General features: G+C 41.1%; 1 protein-coding gene across 6 annotated transcripts in view; it reads right to left on the bottom strand.

Moving 5' to 3' along the window:
* LOC137615282 (rho guanine nucleotide exchange factor 10) overlaps window positions 1–23,126 on the bottom strand; it is a 737,263-nt gene that overhangs the window by 114,912 nt on the left and 599,225 nt on the right. For all 6 annotated transcript variants that reach the window (XM_068345015.1, XM_068345016.1, XM_068345013.1 and 3 more), the window contains 5 exons: window positions 16,408–16,550; window positions 15,633–16,015; window positions 5,990–6,286; window positions 5,327–5,419; window positions 4,910–5,134 (listed from right to left, as the gene is read on the bottom strand). In XM_068345015.1, the coding sequence (XP_068201116.1) occupies window positions 4,910–5,134; window positions 5,327–5,419; window positions 5,990–6,286; window positions 15,633–16,015; window positions 16,408–16,550 (1,141 nt within the window). The remainder of the gene's footprint in view (window positions 1–4,909; window positions 5,135–5,326; window positions 5,420–5,989; window positions 6,287–15,632; window positions 16,016–16,407; window positions 16,551–23,126) is intronic.

The raw sequence follows: 23,126 nt of genomic DNA, 5'->3' as shown, positions 1-23,126 counted from the left end.
ATATCTATATATATATATTTATATAGTATATATATATATAATATAGTATATATATATATATATATATATATATATATATATCTATATATCTATATATCTATATATCTATATATATATATTATATATTATATAATATATATATATTATATATCATATATATATATGTCTTACATATAACTGTAATCGAACAGTTTAACATGTTTTTTTTCAAAAAGGCCCCATAAAAGAAACAGGAAATATAAATAAATCACTATATTTCGGTCAATAAACATTGACCTTCTTCAGGATGTAAAGTAAAATGAGGAATACAGTGGAGAGTGACAGTTTATTATACCAAAGCAAAAGGGTGTGTTCAATTGTTCTATAGTTGTTATAATTGCTGGGAAGGATTAGCCAAATTGAATTACATCCAGGTGTGTCTTCTTATTGTTGAGCCACTCGGAGGAAGTCTTGACCTCTGGTGTATATCTGGTGGTCGGTCACTGTGGAATTATCTTCTTAATGATAGGGTTGAGAAGAGTATTGTCCACTGTGTCAGCTTTCCATTGGCCGCCAGATAGGTTCATTGTGTTTGAATTGATTTATGATGGCTGATTCCAGGATTTTCCTTCTGTACGGACAGGTAATTCATAAAAGCAAAGACGACTCACTCCAGTAAATCTGGTGCCCTAAATCCCTAAGGTGAACGAAAATCCGCCGAGTTTTCATAGCCATACCCTAACAGATCTTTTGTGTTCTGATAATCTTTGAGATAGTGAACGGCCCGTTTGCCAACGTAGACTTTTTCACAATCCCCACATTGGTACTTTATAATTGCCGGATTCTATATCTCTTTTATTTAGATAAACATTAATAAGGGCGCTTCCTATGGTCTTGGATTATGAAAAAACAAAGGGGTTCTCAGTTTTGATATTTGTTATATTCTTAATACCTTCTATATATGGGAGTTTTATCTTATTTTTAAAATCTCTTTGGTTAGTAACATCATGATCTTTATAATATATCGTGTTGGCTTTGTCGATGGCCTTTTCTATGACATACGTCGGGTAGAATAGCTGGGCGAGTTGTTTACGAATTATTTCAAAATTCTTTACTTAGGTAGGCTGGGGAACAGATTCTCAAACCTCTAAGAAATAGATTGCAAGCTACTCCAATTTTTACAGAAATGTCGTGATAACTAAAGAAATGAATGTAGGAAATAGAGAAAGTTGGTTTTCTATACACAGTGAAATTATACCCCGTCGATTCCCTTATAATTAGTATGTACAAAAAAGCTAATTATCCATCTTTTTCCCATTCAGTTTTAAATTACATGCTAGGGACTAGGGAATTTAGATTATTGAAAAATATATTGAAATCTCCCCAGCTATCATCCCAATATGTGAAAATGTCATCAACATAGCGTTGCCAAACCATGTTCGTATGTTTAATTGTTGTTAAAATTTCTGTTTCAAAGTATTCCATGTAGAGATTGGCTAAAATTGGAGATAACGGGCTGCCCATACTACAACCAAATTTCTGTTTGTAAAAAATTCCATTGAAAGAGAAAATGTTATTTGACAGGCTTAGTTTAATTAACTTTATTGTTTTTTCAATACTGAGGGGGAAATGATCTTCATAAGGGATTAATTTTTCCCTCAAGAAACCTAGTACATCATATATAGAAGGTATTAAGAATATAACAAATAATATCAAAACTGAGAACCCCTTTGTTTTTTCATATCCCAAGACCATAGGAAGCGCCTTTATTAATGTTTATCAAAATAAAAGAGATATAGAACCCTCGTTAAAATTCTAATGGCTCGTCATTTCAGCTACGCCGAAAGTAATTACCCATATTAAATAGCATGGTTTGTATTTCAGTTACTGAACAACTAGTTGATAATCATGATTGATTTAAAAATGAATATCAAACACAGCACCAAATTCGTAGATAAGCGAGAAATAAATTAACTGTCATCATTTCTCCAATAAACAATGAGACAAGCCTTTTCTGCTCAAAGAAATTTCTGAAACACTAGAATCAAATGCTCAGTAAATTCTTCCAATAACACTACATATTCTTACCCACAAAGAGCGATGAGTAAATTATCTGGTAGGTCATACATTAAATGATTTTAATCATTATACTCTATGACAAAATTAGGTAACTACTGTAATTAATCTTATACATGCGAACAATTGATGAAAATTTGAACCATGTAGTCATTCTAATTGAAGGTGATAAATATTTAATTGATAACCTGAGTTCAGATATTGCTTTTATGAGGCACAATGATAGGATAAAAACTATTTACTAAATAACCCTCCAAGACGAGGTCAGGTAATTAGTTAGTCTAACATAATAAAGGGTCTAAACACTAAACGTGCAACATAAATATCCAATCTTTTACTGGACCCAAGACAACAATTCTTTGAAGAGTTGATGTGTACTGTAAATTGCTTTGGAAGTAGCCACTTTTTCCAATTTGGTAGAATAAGATACTTCCACTCTTACCTTAACCATTAGCAGGCTACAATATCAGCAATAAACTTATGCAAAGATAGAGCCGGCGATACTTCCTCACTTTCATTGCCTGACTTTGAGTTTCCTCTTTATTTTACTGTTCTGCAGGAGAATCCAAGTAAACTGATCATCAGCTGATTTCTTGGTTTGTTTATTCATTGAAAAGTGGTAGCAGCAGGTTTGTGTAGACTCACATTAGGTTTGCAATTACTAGCCCTTATCTTAACTCGGTTAACATAATGCGAAATGAGCTAGAGGCCGAGCTTCCAAGAAAAAGGCAAACACTGTCACCAGAAACATGATGAAAACAATCAAGATTAGTCAAATCTTTGTTCAACTTGCAGAATTTTAAAGGAATCATACGATATGAGACTGGTGATAAGCTCTTATTTTAGCGAATGGTAGGATATATGATCAAGAGAACCCCTTCGGTCTTCTGCTTCACAATCTAGTGTAGTCTTATAAAGCAGCTAGAACTGTGGTATGCATGGGTTTAGCAGCAGAGGGAACTAAAGTATGCAAAATTTTGAGGCTCTGTGAGGCCTTCAAATCTGTGAAGTGCATATATTCAGGACCCTTAGTGAATGAAACACTGATAACTAGAATGACTATGGGTGGTTGGGTTAGGTTGAGAAGGACCAGAATTACTAGGACTAAGGGAGGATTTACTGGACTTCTGAAATTTAACAAGGGAGCAAATGATGTCGGAAGCTTGTAAAGCTTATCTCTGTCAAAAAATGGCTGAACTTGTGATGTCTAAAGATGAAGGCGTGTCAATATAGTCGTCATCCCGATATACAGTAATCAACTAGTCTAGTCTTCCCCCACTTCTCCTCTAAAACAACTTCCTTTTGTGCTAGAAATATCAACTTGGACAGCAACTATTGAAACATATTTTCCCCATGAGTGTTACCGAGAGTGATACTCGTTCTTCACAATGATTTTAAATCACCAGATTGACCCTGTAACAATACATAAAGGAAATGCGAATCATGACCTCTCAGCAATAATGCCCGTACACATTCCAGGCAATGATTGCTAACTATACAAGGGGAAGACATCTTAAAACGCAGTATGTAAACAATATGAGACACCCTTTAAGCCCTAGTGCGATCGCCCCTGGTAAATGGAAATAACTGAAACCTATTCTACTTAATGATAAAACCTGGGCCCCCTACTAATTATCATGAGAGGGCTCTATTCCCTTGTTAAGGGCATGTACTTGTCGAGGCAAAAGAAAATGGGAAAATATTCTAATTTTTACATTTTATGGGTAAGTGTCCATTAAACCCGGCTTCTAAAGAAGCAATATAATCATATGGGAAAATTCATAGAAATAAAGGTTTAACTAGACACTTATCTCTTAGACCCACTGTTTACAAATGGCATGTTAGCTACTGTCGTGCTGAGCATAAGTTAAGGCTCAGATACAGAAGGCATAGCCCATGCAATGGCTAACCCCATGTAGTCCCTTTCTACAGGGGCTATCCTTGTTCTCAAAAAAGCTGATCCTCTTTCCATCTCCAAAACCCACGACGGGAGAAAAATTGCTTCATCATTGGCACTTTTTGCCGATACTGTATGCTATTTTAGGAAATTTAAGAGCTTTAAAAGTTGGTCTGGGCATAGGGTGTTTAGTCGACATTTTCTGAAAAGATCCAAGCTATGCAACTAGCACCTGTGGTGCTTGACTTGTTCGTGACACCTACTGAAGGATATCAGGTAGAAGAGAGGGATTGTCAACCAGGTCCCATAGCAGAGGCTCATTAATGGTCAGCTAGATCCTTCAATAGGGATCCTCTCACATAAGATGAGTAGTGGATTTGCTAGTCCTTTCTTTTAATTTTTCCAAACATGTATTGGGTGCTTGCTTGATAACTGTGAATTTATCCTTGTGGGCAACCATACACCATTGTAACATTAAAAAATGGGGTTTGGCAAAAGAAAAATAAATTTTGGGAAGGTGCTGTGTGGTTCCTAAGACGGCCGCCCTACCTCTCTCAATTCATGCAAGGAAGTGGGACACGCGTGTCTTACTCCAAATACTGTATGAAAAATGGTGGCTGAGCACAAACAAATGCCCAGGTAGTATTGTCTCTAGCACTGTACTACAATTGGTTCTTGGTGATGAAGTGTCACTGATTTACAAATTAATTCAGCATTACAGGTGCTGTGATGGTTTCAACATTTCCTGAACCAGTGAGTCATCCCTATTCTATATGAGACCATGTTTTGTACATTTATATATTATGCCCTTGGACCATGAAAGACAATATTAATTTGGTATTTTATGACACATCTGAATTCCCTGTAGCAGCCTTTAACAGGAAATTTACTGGGAACCCCACAACACTTACCTAAAACTAGGTTTTAACTCCTTCTGAATCCCTTTTAAATACTTACTAACTGCATGACATCGTCTTGTCTTAATAGATAACGATTGCCCTCCTGAATACCTCTCAGAGCAAACTTAGTGTTAATATGCTTCAGGGTATCCCGGAAAGCTTGATATTGCTCGGCCTCCCGTTTCCTCTCATTTAGCATCTCTGCAAGAGACTCCAGCTGGGTGAGAGCTAACTGCAAAGACATCCGATCATGATGGCCCTGAGGAGTGTGCTTTAGAAGGTCCTGTAAAATGTACATTATCATTACTCAATAATCAGAACTTTAGAAATTAGATGCTCGGTTTTCCCTCATAGACTTTGCACTACTAATATTATCATCACTATCCAAGATTAATATATTTATTTCAAAGATATAAAATCATTCAGAGCCAGTACACTAAAATTTTCCAAAACCAAATAGTCAAATATAAAATACCTGAAGAAAGAGGATGAACTGTGGGAAACGCTGAACAGGTTTAACCATAAGACCAAAGAATGACAATCGATCAGGCGATGTGATCTGACGCATCTGAAACATTATCTTCATCTTTAGAATATCTATATTTTGCAGTATATATTAAAAAGATTTCAAATTATTGTAACAATGATGATATAAAACAAGCTAAGCAAGATTATTAGTAACTCATAAATGCAAATCAATGCCATTAGAAATTTCTCTTAAATTGTCATCAGCACTTCAATATAGCCTATATTGTCTCACATCATCTCCGAGGCTAGAATGTGAGTGGACAAATGAACTAGATGAGACAGTACTCCGAAACTATGCTGTACATACTAGTTTTTGGACTATTTTTCTTCATAATTTAGATTTCCCTACAAATATTTGAACAACCTCATTTACAGTGAATGTGACATGAGCCACAACTGAGAAAAAATATCTTCCTAATCCATGTTTGCTCCAAAGAGCATCCCCACATGCATTGAAAATTAAGAGAGACATGCATCTCCTTAAAAGGAACAGCATATGAAACCTCCAAATTTCAGCATGCTTCCTTTATGCCATAGATGGCATTAGTATGAAAGCAAATTAATTTTTCATATATGAAACTGAATTTGTATAAGGTCTTTCTTAACATACCTTTAAAAAATCTGCAAAAGCAGTTTTCTTCTTGGATTCCTGTTTTGCAACTTCCATGGCACGTGTGAAATTATTTATAAAGTCACTGTAAATATCCAAGACTATAGCCTTGGAGAAAGAAGCGACGAAAACATCTCCAATTTTCTCCTCTCGGTCCCACTGCCGAATACATTCAGCAAGGGCTATACGAAACAAGGTGTGGCACTGGAGGATCTCAGACACCCGATGGAACAGAGTGGCAAGTTTGGCAGTGTTGAGAATGGGTGGTTTGGAGTCACTAAGTGGCTTCTTGTAATCCTATAGAAGGCAATTATTATTTTTAGGATGATGATAATTTATTTACATTAACAAAATGTCTTGATCAATTGATTATTTTTTAGTTGGTAGTCTTGAAATAGCACATTAAAGGATAGCGATTTTAATACAATAGCACTTCAACTTTTACAGACATCAACTCATCAGATACATTTTTGGGCTCAAGCCATGTCGTCCTGATGGAAGGTTCCTTCAGTAGCTTCCTTAGGATATATTTGACTACAGTGGATATTCCCAGAGAATTAAACTAAAGGTTATCACAGAATTCTAACTTCTGGCGCGAGTACCCTAAAGGTTTCCCTCTAGGATATCGTATATTAGCAGCGGACGCATGCATTAACACGCCGCCACATAGCTATCTGCACCCCATATAGCGTTAACGCTTCGTTGGGAAAAGGTGGCGGGATAACTGAGGAGCCGCTCCAAAGTTACCCTCCTTCGTTACTGCTCCGGTACTCGAGATGTAAACAAACAGCCACCATTCTGTGTGACGTCACGTCCGTCTTTATTCCCCGCTTTGTAGCTTTACCTAGCAGTGGTTTTTCCTGGTTAGCTTTTTCGATCAGTGTTCATCGTTCGCCATGTCGCAGCATTCAGCCTCGCCTTCTTCTGGAAAGTTGAGTACCATGTTCAAGTATTGTTTAAATAAGCTCTGGCCGTAAAGTAACGATTATTTATCCTTAAATCTTGTGTTTTGTGGCAGAGCTGTGCCTTGACCGGAGGCGCCATTTTACGACGCCGCTGTTCGCCTTGCATGCTATAGTTAGTTAGCCAGAACAGCCCTCCCTGTCTTATACCTAATTAATATCATTAGTTATTTAGTCTTCATTGCTAGGAATTATTTATATTATGCTGTTAGTATTCATTTAGGCAACCAGTGCTTGCCTAACCCCTTGCTAGATCGCTAGCCTAGCCCCTAGACTTGATAGCCTAGAGCTCATGTTTGCTTTGCATGATATAATAAGTGTTCCTAAGTTATTATAATGAAGATATAGGCATTTTAAACATACAAGATACAGTGCTGCACATGTGCTTTCGCCTTCTAGGGACCATACAAGGGACCATGCTTGGTCTGACGTACCACACTCCCCTAACCCAACGTTGGGGCCCTTGTATGCTTCCTAATATCCCCCTCACCTACGGGTAACTCCCTCTGGGTAGCCTCGTTATATCCTATCCCCTTGCCCGGGTTAGTTCTCGGGTAGGTTAGGCTAGATAGTTCTTCCCTCTCCCTTATATATGGGGGGTTCTTGGCTAGAACCCCAGAGTATCCATCGCTCTTCTCAGCCCATCTTAAGGGAATGAACCCCCCTTAAGGTTGTGACTGAGACCAAGGGAAAGGGCCCTGCCCTTCTCCTAGTTTGCACTTGGTTGGGACACTCCCTTCCTACCTGCAACCCAGCGACATGTCTTTCCCAGTCCTCCCTAATCTAGGAGAATGACTCTCCTGGTTTAGGTTAGGCCTTGGGGGGATTCTGTTTTATTATAGTTTAGGACAGTACACCAGCGCTGTACCTGATCTGAGCTATCCTTCTCTAGGTTGGGGAGCGTTCTCCCCTGCCTAGGCAGGCTAGCACCGACAGACTCCCCCCACCCTTGAAAGACCCCTATTCCCCTGCCCCACACTATCCCTTTGTGTTGGCTTGCCTCCACACCCCTGTCCGCTGTCCTACAATTCCTCCCTTGGGAAGAGTTGTAGGGTTAGCTGTGCTCTTCTGCTTGGCTGGCTGCTTTGCTACACTTCCCCTTCATAGTTGTTCTATGGGGTTGGTGCCAGCGGCCGTCCTGCCAGCGGAAGACTCCCCCTCTTTAAGTGCTCTCTGTCCCTCCCTTGGGTTACCTCAGGCTCCCGGCCGTCTGCCGGGCCCCTGCCGCCGGATGATAGGCGTATCCCCGCCTATCATGAGAGCACTTCTTCCGGAGGGAAGCCGGTGGGGTATCTGACATTACCCTTCCTTACCTTCCCTCCTTACCTTTCTCTCTCTCTTATCATGGTGCCGGTCCCTTGTCGCCTCCGCTGCCGGCGCTAGCCGCCGACACCCCAAATGACCTCTCCATTCATAAAATGTTAACACCCTAGGATTACCTATGGCGACAGCCTGCCGACTGCCGGTGGCTGCCGGCCCCTTGCCGGCACTAATCGCCGACACCCCGGGTATCCGCCCCATACTTCTTTCCCTAGGATTACCTATGGCGACAGCCTGCCGTCTGCCGGAGGCTGCCGCCCCCTGCCAGCACTAACCGCCGACTTCCTGGTTATCCGCCCCATACATCTTATGAGATCAACTAAGGCTCACCACGCCGACAGCCCGCCGGCTGCCGGAGTCCGCCGCAAATGAGGCTCTAATGGACAAGCACCCCTTCCACGGCTGCCGGCCCCGTGCCGGCAGTCGATCTGATGCAGCCGGATAGCCTGACCACTTCCCCCTTGGTATCTTATACCTACTGAAATAGTGGCTATGCTGTACAGTTGCACAGTACAACATTTCCAGCATACTCTGTGCTTCTCAGTGCAGTCTCTTGCTGGGACCTACCTAACTATTGAGGGGGTTTTATCCTATTTTCCCCCTCTCCCTCCCTAGGTTCTGAATGACCTCAGACCCTTTCCACTCTGTGGACAATTCCTTAAGAAGAAGGCCTAAGCTTGGCTCATCCATAAGGATTTTCCCTCCTTTAGAACCTTCAGGTCCTAAGGAATTGACTACAGAAAAGGTCACGGTAACCGGCTGGACGGGATTCACAAGTATGTTTCTTCCTACTTCCTTTCTAGCTACCCTACCCTGAGCCTATAATAATAAGCTAATCTTATAGAGTTAAGTTATTCTTAATTTAAGAGTAATGTAAGCCATATCTATGCCTTCCATGTACTCATAGTCTCTTTCTTTTACAGGAGGAGTATGTGAAGTGTGAGAGCTCCTTCTGCGGAGTTCGCCGCCCGGACTTCTACGGGCATACGGCTTGCCGGACCCACGCCCCCTGTATCGCCAAGAAAGGCGACCTCAAGTACTGGGATCCGCAGAACTGTTCAATCTGCAAAGGCCTCCTTGACGAGGCGTTCGACAACCCTCCATCCACGGAGGTAAGGGACATCGCTCGAGAGAAACTGCACAAATGGGTGCGCGGTTTACAGAAGAACGCCGTCGGGCCTTATCTTCCAAGTGAGCAGATGAGGGCCATGCTTTTCCCCAAAGCATCTCAGGATTCTGTGGTTCCCCAGGACCAGATTCCCGCCATCCAACTGGTGGTTGAACCCGACATTGCGAAGACACTTAGAAAGTGTCATATACACGAGGTGGAGCATATGTCGGAAGTGTCGGATGACACCGAAAGGACCCTCATGGGTGAGGATCTAGATTACGAAGATCAGGTGGAATACCCTGATTCGGAGAGCAAGGTCGCCCCAGCACCCCCGGTAACCCTTGTAGTGACCGATGAACCTGTCCCCTCTACCTCCGCCGCCTCGTAACCCTTGCCACCCGCCACCGAAGAGGTCTTCCGGATGCTGGAGGCTCTAATGGACAAGAAACTTTGAGAGACTCAAGAGCAGTTCAGGTCTACTCTCATAGGTTTCAAGCAACCGAAGATCTCTGTCAAGGACCTCCCCCACTGCTCAGAGCTTAACCCCTGGAGGTACGCCGAGCATATGCCAATTACAACTGGCAAGATCTTTATCAATTATAAGATCGGATCCGTCCTCCTGGAAGAAGTGGAATTCTTCCCTAACTTTGAGGCTTACCCGGACTGTTACGTCCGACTCAGGTCCGAACCGGCCTCAAAGGAGGAGACTGAACCCAAGGAAGTGATCGTGTTCGATCTCGCCAAAGCTCAAGCCATGCTGGCTCATTCCCTTAAGAGTCGGGGTTTTACCAACTCAAAGATGCCAGCACTGAGCAAGAAGCACCCGTCCTTTCTTGCTCCCGCTACTGCAACCTTCCCCTTCGTGGAAAAGTCCTTCCAAGCGGTCATGAAGGCGGTGGAGGAAGGAAAGCCCTGCCCTACACTGGAGGAGTGTAGGCCTTTCTCCCTCTCCTTCCCCCCGACGATAGATTCTGGAAAGATATCCAGTTTACCTTCACGGTCGGGAAACTGGAACCTGATGTGGCTGGTCGCCAGTTCAACGAAGACCTCCCGAGACTGAACGACCACCTCCTTCGCCGGGAACAAGACACCAAGGAGAGGCTAGCCGCCTCCTTATCACATCAGATCCAACTCGAAGTCATGGCCGGGGACACTAAGGTCCCAGACTTTTATATGGTCCTTGCAAAGTCCCACCTAGCAACAGTTACGAAGGACCTGTTTGGCTTCATCAAGGCTCGAAGAGCCTGCAGAGAATTCGTGTTTGCCAACGCGGCAGTAAGGCACGAACCCCGGAAACTGATCTCCTCCAACATCTGGGGCAAACATCTCTTCTCGTCAGCTTTGGTAAACCGGAACCGGAACCTTCTCCACAAGTGGGGCATGTCCCGAAAGAGGAAGTCCTCTCAGGAAGAAGGCCCTCAGCCTAAGAGAAAATCCTCAAAGCCTAGACCCCAGCAACTCAACAAAAACACCAGTTTCCAGCTCCCGCTACTCCCCAAGTAGTGGCACAGCCACTACAGACCTTTCAACTGGTCCCCCAACCGGCGGTGTCGCAGTCACCGGTCTTCACCCCTGCCTACGAACAACGCTCCACTACCTTTCGTCCTAGAGGTAGAGGCTCCGGCAGAGACTCCTCTCGCCGCCCCTCCAGGGGCAGAGGAGGAAGGGGAGCTAGCGGCCGAGGTGGAAAACCCTCGGGACACCAGAAGCAATGAAGTGCTTCTGGTGGGAGGAAGACTCCGCCACTTTCAGGATCGTTGGACCTTCGATCCTTGGGCACACAGCATCATCAAGAAGGGACTGGGTTGGAGCTGGACTCAACCACCTCCAACCTTCCATCAATTCTTCCAGCCGTCAACCTCCCTCTTGGAAGAATATGTCCTAGAACTCTTGAACAAGAAGGTGATCAAGAGGGTAAAGTCAACCAGGTTCCAGGGAAGACTGTTTTGTATTCCCAAGAAAGACTCAGACAAACTCAGAGTCATTCTCGACTTGTCGGGGGACAAGTTCATTGTGAACAACAAATTCAAGATGCTGACCCTTCAACAAATAAGAGCCCTACTGCCTCACAAGGCCTACACGGTCTCAATAGACCTGGCGGATGCCTACTGGCACATTCCAATGAACCACCACGCTTCCTCCTACCTAGGATTTCGGCTCCAAAGGAAAAGTTATGCCTTCAGAGCCATGCCCTTCGGGCTCAACGTGGCTCCAAGAATCTTCACCAAGCTAGCAGACACAATCGTCCAACAGCTACGCCTTCAAGGCGTCCAAGTGATGGCCTACCTAGACGACTGGCTAGTCTGGTCGACATCGCCAGAAGATTGTTTGAGAGCCTGCAGCAAAGTCACCCAGTTCCTGGAATATCTGGGTTTCAAGATAAACACCGAGAAGTCTCGCCTCACTCCAGCTCAGAAGTTCCAATGGTTGGGAATCCATTGGGACCTTCAGTCACACCGCCTTTCCATCCCGCTGAAGAAAAGGAAGGAAATAGCCGGGTCTGTCAGAAGACTTCTAAAATCCAAACGGATTTCAAGACGACAACAGGAGCAAGTACTCGGCTCCCTACAGTTCGCCTCAGTGACAAACCCAGTGCTACGCGCACAGCTAAAGGATGCCGCGGGAGTCTGGAGACGAAAAGCATCCATCGCTCGAAGAGACCTCAAGAGACCCCTTCCAAACAGACTTCGCTTACTTCTAAAGCCGTGGTCGGAAGCAAGGACCTTGAAAAGATCCATCCGTCTTCAACATCCACCTCCATCGATCAACATCCACACGGACGCCTCCCTGGAGGGTTGGGGAGGTCACTCCCACCAGCGACAGGTTCAAGGAACATGGTCTCCCTTGTTCAAGACGTTTCACATAAACATCTTGGAGGCCATGGCGGTTCTTCTCACCCTGAAGAAACTATCCCCGCGTCCCTCGATCCACATCCGTCTGACTCTGGACAGCTCGGTGGTAGTCAGATGTCTCAATCGTCAGAGCTCGAGATCGCCCCACATAAATCAGGTGCTACTACCCATCTTCTGTCTGGCGGACAGGAAGAAATGGCACTTGTCTGCAGTTCACCTACAAGGATTCCGCAATGTAACGGCAGACGCTCTATCAAGGACAAGCCCCATAGAGTCGGAATGGCCTCTAGACGCAAGATCATTTTCCTTCATCTCTCACCGACTCCCGGAACTTCAGATCGATCTCTTCGCAACGAGCGACAACAAGCAACTTCCTCGATATGTGGCCCCTTACGAGGACCCCAAAGCGGAAGCAGTTGACATGGCGTCCACTGCTTCCGCTGGACTGGAACAGATGGTCCAAGATTTACCTGTTCCCTCCACCCAACCTTCTGCTGAAAGTCCTCTCCAAACTGAGAACCCTCAAGGGGACAGCAGCTCTAGTGGCTCCCAAGTGGCCTCGGAGCAACTGGTTTCCCCTGATCCTGGAGCTGCAGCCCAGGATGATCCCCCTGCCGGGCCCAGTTCTCTCCCAACAGGTACAGAAGTCGACTGTCTTCGCTTCACCAAAGAAAGTCAAGGACCTTCATCTCATGATTTTCTCTCCCAAGCTGTAAAGAAAAGGTTTGGGATCTCAAAGAATAGTTTAGACTTCCTTGATGAATATAAAACTAAGTCTACAAGAAGGCAATACGAATCTTCCTGGAAAAAGTGGGTCTCCTTCGTCAAGGCAAAAAACCCTACGGAAATCACCATAGATTTTTGCATGTCCTTCTTCATTCACCTTCATGGACAAGGCTTAGCTGCCAATACGATTTCCACTTGCAAATCGGCCTTGACTAGACCACTATTATACGCCTTCCAGATTGATTTGTCTAGCGAAATCTTCAATAAATTATTAAAAGCATGTGCTAGACTCCGTCCAGCACCTCCACCGAGACCCATCACCTGGTCCCTGGATAAGGTGCTCCATTTTGCCTCTTGCCTGGAAAACGAATCGTGCCCTCTGAAAGACTTGACTCAAAAAGTAATTTTCCTTTAAGCTCTCGCCTCGGGAGCCCGAGTCAGTGAAATAGTGGCATTATCAAGAGAAGAGGGCCAGATACAGTTCGCCGACACAGGAGAACTTACCCTCTTCCCAGACCCCACGTTTCTCGCTAAAAACGAACTACCCACCAAGAGATGGGGCCCTTGGAGAATCTGCCCCCTGAAGGAAGATCTCTCTCTATGCCCAGTGGAGAGTCTTAAGGTCTATCTTCAAAGAACTTCAGACTTTGGTGGGGGTCAACTCTTCAAAGGAGAAACCTCGGGTAGTGACCTGTCACTGAAACAACTAAGAGCGAAAATCACCTACTTTATTCGCAGAGCGGATCCTGACAGTACACCCGCAGGTCATTATCCTAGGAAAGTCGCCTCTTCCTTGAATTTCTTCCAAGGAATGGATTTCGAAAGCCTCCGGAGCTTTACGGGCTGGAAATCATCGCGTGTGTTCTTCAAGCACTATGCGAAACAGGTGCACGAGATCAAAAGATTCGTGGTAGCTGCAGGTAGTGTAATGAAACCTGCTGCTTAGATCTGCGTAGAACTTTGGGACTCTAACTCAACGGGTGCCTGTGTTGACTCTAGCGTGATACATAGTGATTTCAAAGTACACTTAGTGTTACTGATAGACTGTTCCTCATTAAGGTGAAGTGACATAGATTTTTACACGTGAGCCGCATGTTCTTGAATATGAAGTGTTAATTAACTCTAAAAGACTGGCGTTCCCCCGGGAACTTGTGTTTAAAGGCAAAACCTTTCTTTTTCAGATTCCACATCACCGTCTTTTCAGGAATTCTATGTCCGCTATCCAATATTATTATTGTAAATATTTTCTGTAATTACTTGCAAATTTTCAAATAAAATCATTATTTTATTTTACCATGTGCGTCTCTTTTCGCTCCTATCTTTCATTTGGAAATATATTGCTGTTATAGTTTTATTTGCCCCTATCCTATATTTATATTAAGACTAATATACCTATTGTATATTACACACTCATCTAATGGCATAATATTGTTCTTACACAAATATTAACCTTCTGATCTGTCCTCGAGACTGACACGACCTCTTCACCAGGTGAGTATATCTTTGTCTGATTTCTTCGAGGTATCCCTCTTGTCCAACAGAACTTCCCTGCCAGGGGGGCAGGAAGCCAGGTCATTATAGGACCACTGGTAGTGACATCTACCGAAGTTGTCACGGTCTCCACGGTCACCAGACCATAGGAATATCGTTTGAAGAAGTAGGCACTGGGATTATTGAAAACCCACGATACATTAATTCTCTGGTACACTTCCATCAGGACGACATGGCTTGAGCCCAAAAAACGGATTTTGAGCAAAGCGAAAAATCTATTTTTGGGTGAGATAGCCATGTCATCCTGATGGACCCGCCCGACTGTTCCAGTTCAGCCTACCAGGCCCCTCCCTGACATACTATCGCGGAGATAGGTAGAAGCTGTACTTTGGAATAAAGACGGACGTGACGTCACACAGAATGGTGGCTGTTTGTTTACATCTCGAGTACCGTAGCAGTAACGAAGGAGGGTAACTTTGGAGCGGCTCCTAGGTTATCCCGCCACCTTTCCCCAACGAAGCGTTAACGCTATATGGGTTGCAGATAGCTATGTGGCGTGTTAATGCATGCGTCCCCTGCTGATATACGATATCCTAGAGGGAAACCTTTAGGGTACTCGCACCAGAAGTTAGAATTCTGTGATAACCTTTAGTTTAATTCTTTGGGAATATCCACTGTAGTCAAATATACCCTAAGGAAGCTACTGAAGGAACCTTCCATCAGGACGACATGGCTATCTCACCCAAAAATAGATTTTTCGCTTCGCTCAAAATCCGTTTATTAGGGTGCTAGGCCACCATTTTAAAGATAAGGCATTTTTTAATTCATCTCTTAACAAGAATGTTAAGAACAACGTACAGTATAATTTATCCTAGATATGGTATGGGAAATTACTGTTAGCTGTGGAGAAAGTTATCTTAAAATATTCAAGTCTGGGCTGTGATAGAAGATTTTGTTATTTATCAAAGTTAAAGGGCTACTACCTTGAAACAAAATATAGTACAGTACTGTAAGTGGAGAGGTAAAATATTGTATTTTTTCCCTAGTTAAGCTATAGTTAGGTTTAACTTTTTTTTAATGTCAACTACAGGTACGAATTTAGGTTCCAAAAAATAATACTGATACTCATAAAAACATTACAGCATTGATAAAATATATAATAATTTCTGACTTTATCTTACATTGACTAGCCTCTGTAAAGTTGCTACATAGTTATTTTCACTATGTACAATGTTAGCTACGATGTGTCTCCTTTTGATCTGTTCCGGACTGAGTCCCTGTGGCATTGCTGGAAGGGCCGGAGGCTGATGTCTACGCTGGAAAGTGTGTGCAAATACGCCTCCATTTTCAGAAAAGAGACCCCCATGGTCAGCATCCCCTTCTTCCAAAAGTTTTGGCATCCTATGATTGGTACTAATAGTGCTGGCACCATTGGTGGTTGCTGTATAACTGCTAGTGCGTTCTGCATTAGCAATAGTACTGCTCCGTCGTTCAACGTCATAATTGACGCTTTTGCGCAAGGAGAACCATCTATATAGTTTACTGTCAGGTGTGGAAGGAGGGTCTGGAAAAGATTTTAATGTATTGTCATCTCTATTCTAGGAGAACACAAATAAATATGAATCTACTTTAACCGGGGCAAGAGCTCTAGCTATACAGTGAGGAAAATAAGCACCATGATTCTGGTCAATCAAACTCACAAAGATAAAATGTGAGTAAAATACTATACATCTAGTAAAGTTCATATATGCATGAGTTTATGAAAATAAATTCATCAATCAAATTTGCAATAATACAATAGATTTAAGTAAAACCACTATGAAATTCCAAAATATTCAGTACAATATAATTACGCATGTGATGAAAATTTCTGGCTTTCTGTAAAACCAATCTGGACCATTGTTATAATGCACATGTTACTCAGATAGGATAATCTTAAATTCAAGTATCACTCACTTTCCTCTGAAGCTTTAACAGTTTCCTTGGGTGGATCCTCTTTAGAGTCTCTCCGAATAGCATCCTTCAGACTCTTGCTAGATTGTCTCCTTTCCCGCCACTGTTCTCTCTTACGCAGAAGGCGCTGTTTGAAGTTCTCCAGGCTGTGGAAAAAAAATTGTTTTACACCTAAATACATGCACAGGCGCGAGCGTGCACGTGTGTGTGTGTATATATATATATATATATATATAGAATAGATAGATAGATATAGATATAAAATACTGGTAAGATTTTCGCTACTGGGAGTCTTAACACGTACGTACGTGTGTGTGTGTATATGTATATATATATATATATATATATGTGTGTATATATATATATATATATGTATGTATATATATATATAGATAGATAGATAGATAGATAGATAGATATAGATATAAAATACTAGTAAAATTTTCGCTACTGATAATCTTAAATTTAATGAAGAGGGCATCAACAAGACTTGGAATCTTCTCTCCTCAGCATTCTAATACTGTAACAGCGTTTCGGAAATTCATTCCCATCATAAAAACGCGAAATCATGTTTACATTAGTAATTAATTAGATGTTACAATTTTGCTTAAAATGCTTGTGTAGTTAAAAAAATTTGAAAATGTTTAGCAAAATAAAATAGTACAAAAATTAATAAATATATAAAAAAAAACTGGCGACTGGGTCCGTTACAATTACAATGCTAGTAAAAACAGGTGTGGTCAAAGTAGGAGTGTCAAAACAATATTTACATATGCAGTATATTCCTAACGACACCTCTCCCTCCCTAGCTGATCTGTTTTGTTTTTCTTTTCTCTAGTGCTTATAGCATTTTCTTTGATAAATTCTTTCAAATATTTTTACAGTTCTCAGCCACAACTTTTGAAAGTGTGTATATATATAAATATATAAATATACACACACACACACACACACACATATATATATATATATATATAGAGAGAGAGAGAGAGAGAGAGAGAGAGAGAGAGAATGTTCCTCTTCAAATCTATAACATCTAACTATTCTATGCATTAAACATATGTTTGAAACTTGCATTTCTTTTCATTTCCGCTTAGATTCAACCAGATGCCCCAGATTTCAGGCGAAAAGAAAGAAAGCGACATTCTTAATATTCGAATACTAAATTCTGGCCTGATAACAATAATGTACTTAGTATAGATATAAAAGGCGACATTTTGCCATTTAAATAAATATTACCTCCTTTATTAGGATGAAAAGTTTTATTACCTCCATTGTTAGCGAACTAAGTATTCCTTGTCCATAATTTCGCAAATACTAAGTATTGAGACCCATTTTGCAGTTCAACTCCTTTAACCTAGATAAGTTATCTCTGCCAAAAGAAAACTTCGCTCATGTTATCAATGCCATAAAAAACTTCCTTTAAGTTATCCCTGATAATAAACTTTTCATTTTATCCATACCAATAGAAACTTCTCTCTAGTTATCCCCACCAATGAAAAATTCTCTCAAGTTATCCTTGTCAATAAAAAAACTTCTCAAGTTATCCTCGTCAATAAAAAAACTTCTCTCAAGTTATCTCTGCCAATAGAAACTTCTCTCTACTTATCCCTGCCAAAACAAAACGTCTCTCAAGTTATCCCTGGCAATACAAAACTTTCCTCCACTTATCCCAGTCGAAACAAAACTCCTCTACAGTTATCCCTGCCAAAATAAAACTTCTCTCAAGTTAGCCCTGCAAAAAGAAAACTTCTCTTCAATTATCCCTACCAAAAGAAAACTCTCCAGTTATCCTTGCCAAAAGGAAACTTCTCTCCAGTTATTTCTGCCTCAAGAAAACTTACTCTCAAGTGAGCCCTGCCAAGAGAAAATTTCCCTTCAGTTATCCCTATCAAATAAATATTCTTTCAGGTTATCCCTGCCAAAACAAAACTTCTCTCTAGTTATCCCTGTTAAAACAAATCTTTTCTCAAGTTATCCCTGTCAATACAAAACTTTATCTCAAGCCATCCTTGCCAAAACAAAACTTCTCTCAAGTTATCCCTGTGAAAACAAAGCTCTCAAGTCATCCCTGTCAAAACAATATTTTAATATATCAGGGTTGTGGTGTCTCCGCTGAGCACTAAGCACGTGTTATGGATTGTGGGGAAGGAAATTCCTCCGAAACTATTTTCCAAGAAATCTTTCTGGACTTTGTCTAGTACCAAATTCAAGGATATGATGGTGAGATTATTCAAGCCTCTGGAAAACATACGGTTGTAACAATATAGCCGTAAACTATTAGGCCTACATAATACGAGTTGCAGGGCCCTCCAAGGTCAAAAGATAACTAAGCACAAAGCATCTCGACCACAGATTATTCTTCATACCCTTCAAATTGAATGTTTTTATGTAAATTACAATACAACGACAAAGATAGCTAACAGAAATAAAGAAATCTATTAATTGTTTTTTTTTTTTTTTTGCAACTTGCTACTTACATAATACTGATTGTCTAAAAAAGTGGTTGATTTGAAGTTTCTCATAAAAAAAAAAATATCTGCGTTGAATTATCCATTCGAGAAAGTTTTGTTTTTAAAAGGGTAATTACACATCTGCTACTCCACTTGGTGAATTCTACAAAAATTGTACTGAACACTTTCAATTTCATTTGTATTACATAATAAAGGTTAAAATAAAACAGACGGGAGATATGTCGGCCATTACTTCCACTATTAAACATAATATATATATATATATATATATATATATATTTCTTATGAAGATGGTCTAGCATATGAGTAAATATTTTATTCATGTATTTCCTTTGTGTATTTAAGAGATGTATAGTCAACTCATAAGGCAAGTTCCACTCATGTACAGCAGGTTTAAGTAATGTATGTAGATTACATAAGACTTTCGTCATTCATTCAGCCGTATTTACATTCAGTTTCGGATATGTAAAATTACGTTATTTTTAAGAATTAACTTTTTATTTCATGTAGTTATGTTACGAAGTCTTATGTAACCTCGTTTAGGTATGCTGTATGTCACACACGAGGTATGAGCACAAGGGATTACATCATCTTTATGCTTCCATGTGGTTAGAAAGTGCAAGATAATTCTCAAATTAGATTTACTCTATCTTTTTATTGTCACGAGAGGTAGGTGGGCGGAGTTAGCTGAGAGGGTTGCCAGCCAAGCAAGGTTTGCACCCTCTTCTTCAAATTACTACGCTGGCAACCCTACACCGCTAGACCATGCCCAAACACTTCCAGAAGGCTGAACTGGAAGGTTCTGGAATAATTAAGTCAATAAATATAGCCCCCAGGAATGCATAGGCAACAGAAGAGACCCAGCCTATCCTTTGAAAGAGCCGTCGCTCCTCTCAAGTGTGTGTCCTTTCAAATATGAGTAAGTGATTTTTATCTAACGTATATTGTGTATGGTGTTGTTCAAACGTTGGTGAAATTATTGGATGTTAATTCAAGTGTAATGTGTTAATGTAAGTACATTTAACATAAATTTTAGTAAGTGGCCCTGTGAGATTTATGTTAAACAGTAAAGTGCAATAAAAAAATTTTATGAACCAAAAGACGTAAGTATAACAGTTACATGTATGTAAATTTTATTATTTACATGTTCATTAGAGTGTTAAAGTGTTAACTCTTTTCAGTAATTTTCAAAATTAAATATTTTTATTAATTAGTTTCTCTGTGAAACAAGTGATTGTATAATTTTTTCAAAGTGTCTTTCTTTTGTCTTAGTTGAAGCTTTAGTTCAGATTTAATATTTCGAGCGACTTATTTTTTATGTTATTTTTTTCTGAATTATTGTTAACTTTTTTTATAGAACATATTTATTTTTTTAAAGTGTGTATTATTTCAATAACCAATATTTTTTTTCTCAGTGTTTTGCTAGTATTCCCTGACTAAGAACCGAAGTAAGAGGTTGGTTTTGAATAGTTCACATAACTAATCACCCAGTTTTGTTTTGAGTACCGTAAGAGACATTTGGATATTCAGTATTCATATATATTGCCGTCTTGGAGTTGCGTAATATTCTCAGAGCTCGGGTTTTTTTTTCAAGTGTAACAGATTTATGTAAAATTAAAGCATGTGAGTTTTGGAGCTCGGGAATTTGCGTAATTCGTCAGCCACACACACACACACACACACATTATATATATATATATATATATAAATGTGTGTGCCCACATACATATCTGTGTGTATAATATATACAGGTACCTACTTGACATTCCATGCAACAGTCGATATACTTAGTTCTTCCTCCTCTTCCATTTTCCTTCCAGCTTATTTACACAATAAAAATTCAACAACAACAACACACACACATATATACGTATATATATAATATACATATATATATATATATATATATAATATATACATATATATATATATATATATATATGAGAGAGAGAGAGAGAGAGAGAGAGAGAGAGAGAGAGAGATTTTATCATTCCAAGGGTTCAGGCCATATAAAACCATAGTCTTAAGTTGAAAATAATCTTTGATATGATGATAATGGATAAGTTATCAACCAAGCGTTTGATAGCAGAAGTACCAAAGATCTATTACGACATTCTACCTAAACCACTTCCGTTCCTACGGTGTAAATATTACATACACTAATATTATATCGCTACTATATCTTATCATTGTTTTTATTAATACTCTTATAAAAAATATGACTCACTTTTCAGTGCTGCTGCGGAAACTGAAGTTCAAGCTTGCTGTGCGACGTAAATTGCTCTTGGCCGTTTTAATATGGTCCCTCGTGTTGATGGTTGATGACCTTTTCAAGACGTCTTTAGAGTGACTATCACTTGAGGAATCCAGGGACAGTTCCATCATACTTGCGCTCATTATGCTCAAGTCCATCATACTTTGAGTCCTTAAGCTAGGGTCATCATTAAGAGTGGTCGATGATCCCACCTGGTCATCAAGAGTTGTCGAAGATCCCACCTGATTAAATTCAGCACTATTGGCATCATCGGTAACGTCAGGGGAGCTGCTTGAAGGATCAGCACCACACCCATCGTCACTTTCTTCGAAGTCATCTCGAGCATTAGAGACATCCTCATGACTGCGTGTTTCTTGGTGTTCTGATGATGATGGGAGGTGAGGGATGCTAGAAGTGCCAGCGTCCCAAAATGTACTTCGCCCTTGTCGAGTCACCCAATAATGGTCGGCAGTGTCAAAAGTCGAACCCGCTTATGCTCCAACGGTTTATTGGTAGCTGATTATTTGCATAGTGTTGGTTTCTCATGTGAGCTGTCGATTCTGGCAAAGGAGTATCAACATGTGTCGACTGTGTTTCCTCGACGCTTTCTTGTGAGCAGGTGGTCGGCGTTCCATGGCCCCCCTCCTTATTCTCAAAATCAAAATCACTTTTCAAGACGATTTTGCGAAACCTTCGTAAATATTGGTGCCTTCCTCGTCGATGGTAAAAAGCTGGCCTGAACCACTTACAATACTCCTACATGAGCTTCCCCTGGAAAGCCCTTTCGTCGGCTCAGAGAAAACTCCCTGGAGGTAAAAGGACGCTAGGTTTGAGCCACCGTTGATCGATGTGCTGATTTCTTCCCATTCAATTTTTTTTTCATCAAAGGTCTTAGGCGCAAATTCATGCAGGGAATTAACACTAGATTCATGATTAATACCAAGAGTGCCTTCTCCCTCTGACTCACTGTCGTCATCAACGGCTGTGTACCCTTGTCTTAAAGCCTGTGACTCCAGGTCTTGTTTTGCTTTGGGTTCTGTCTCAAGGTCTGCATCATCCTCGTCTTCGTCACACTCAATGCAATCGCTACATTTATCAATAAAAGGGAGGCAGTGCCATTCACTAACCTCTTCTGATGTTTCTAACCATTCTGTTCCACTTTCCCAGTCACTCGATATGACTTCGACGTCGAGCATCATAAGCTCATCACAAGACACACCTGACTGAACAATGTTGTTGTCTCGGTAACAGTCGAACTTTTCCAGCGAATCCGGGGTTTCGTCAAACATTCCAGGTATCTCTGAAACATGGGTATCATGAGTGACGTCATAGTTTGTCAGCACATGAGTATTAATGGCCTCTTCGTAGTTGTCCATATGGGGCTCTCTATCCGCGAACTCCGGTTTACTCTCGGAGCGTTTACGACGTGAAAATAAGCTAAAACTCGAAGACCTTTTGGCTTTTCTACTTTTCCTATTCTTTTTGGGCTTCGAAGAGGGATTTGCATCCCCAGATGCATTCCTGGCCAAGGACGCTGGAGGCGCCATTGCTTCATCACCCTCGTGCTTGCACTTCCTGGCTGGTGGGTTTGAACGATTACGTCATCAAGCCTGTTTCCTTCTATTTACCCACTGAGTTTCAAGCAGCCACACGAGGTCTTACAAATGCGCCCGATACTTTACTGAACGTCACTCCTAATCAACCTAATAATAAACAGCAACTCGGCTCGTAAGCTACGTCCTCTCTCTCTCTCTCTCTCTCTCTCTCTCTCTCTCTCTCTCTCTTTGTACAGATCCCAAAACAAATATGACGAATAAGAGCCACTAAATAAGAGAACCCCCTTCCACACAGTGTGCTACTGCCACAAACAATACGATAAGCATTTAGATTCTGATAGCCCTCGATAACACTTCTTATCTGGACGAAAAATTCAATGAATATAACTGAAGAAACAAAAGAATTTGAGTGCCTACATATTCACATCACTATAATGT

This window comes from Palaemon carinicauda, chromosome 21 (assembly GCF_036898095.1).
Source record: "Palaemon carinicauda isolate YSFRI2023 chromosome 21, ASM3689809v2, whole genome shotgun sequence".
Classification (NCBI taxonomy): Eukaryota; Metazoa; Arthropoda; class Malacostraca; order Decapoda; family Palaemonidae; genus Palaemon; species Palaemon carinicauda.
Note: the sequence above shows the minus strand (reverse complement) of the source record. Positions and strands in the feature narration are given on the sequence as shown.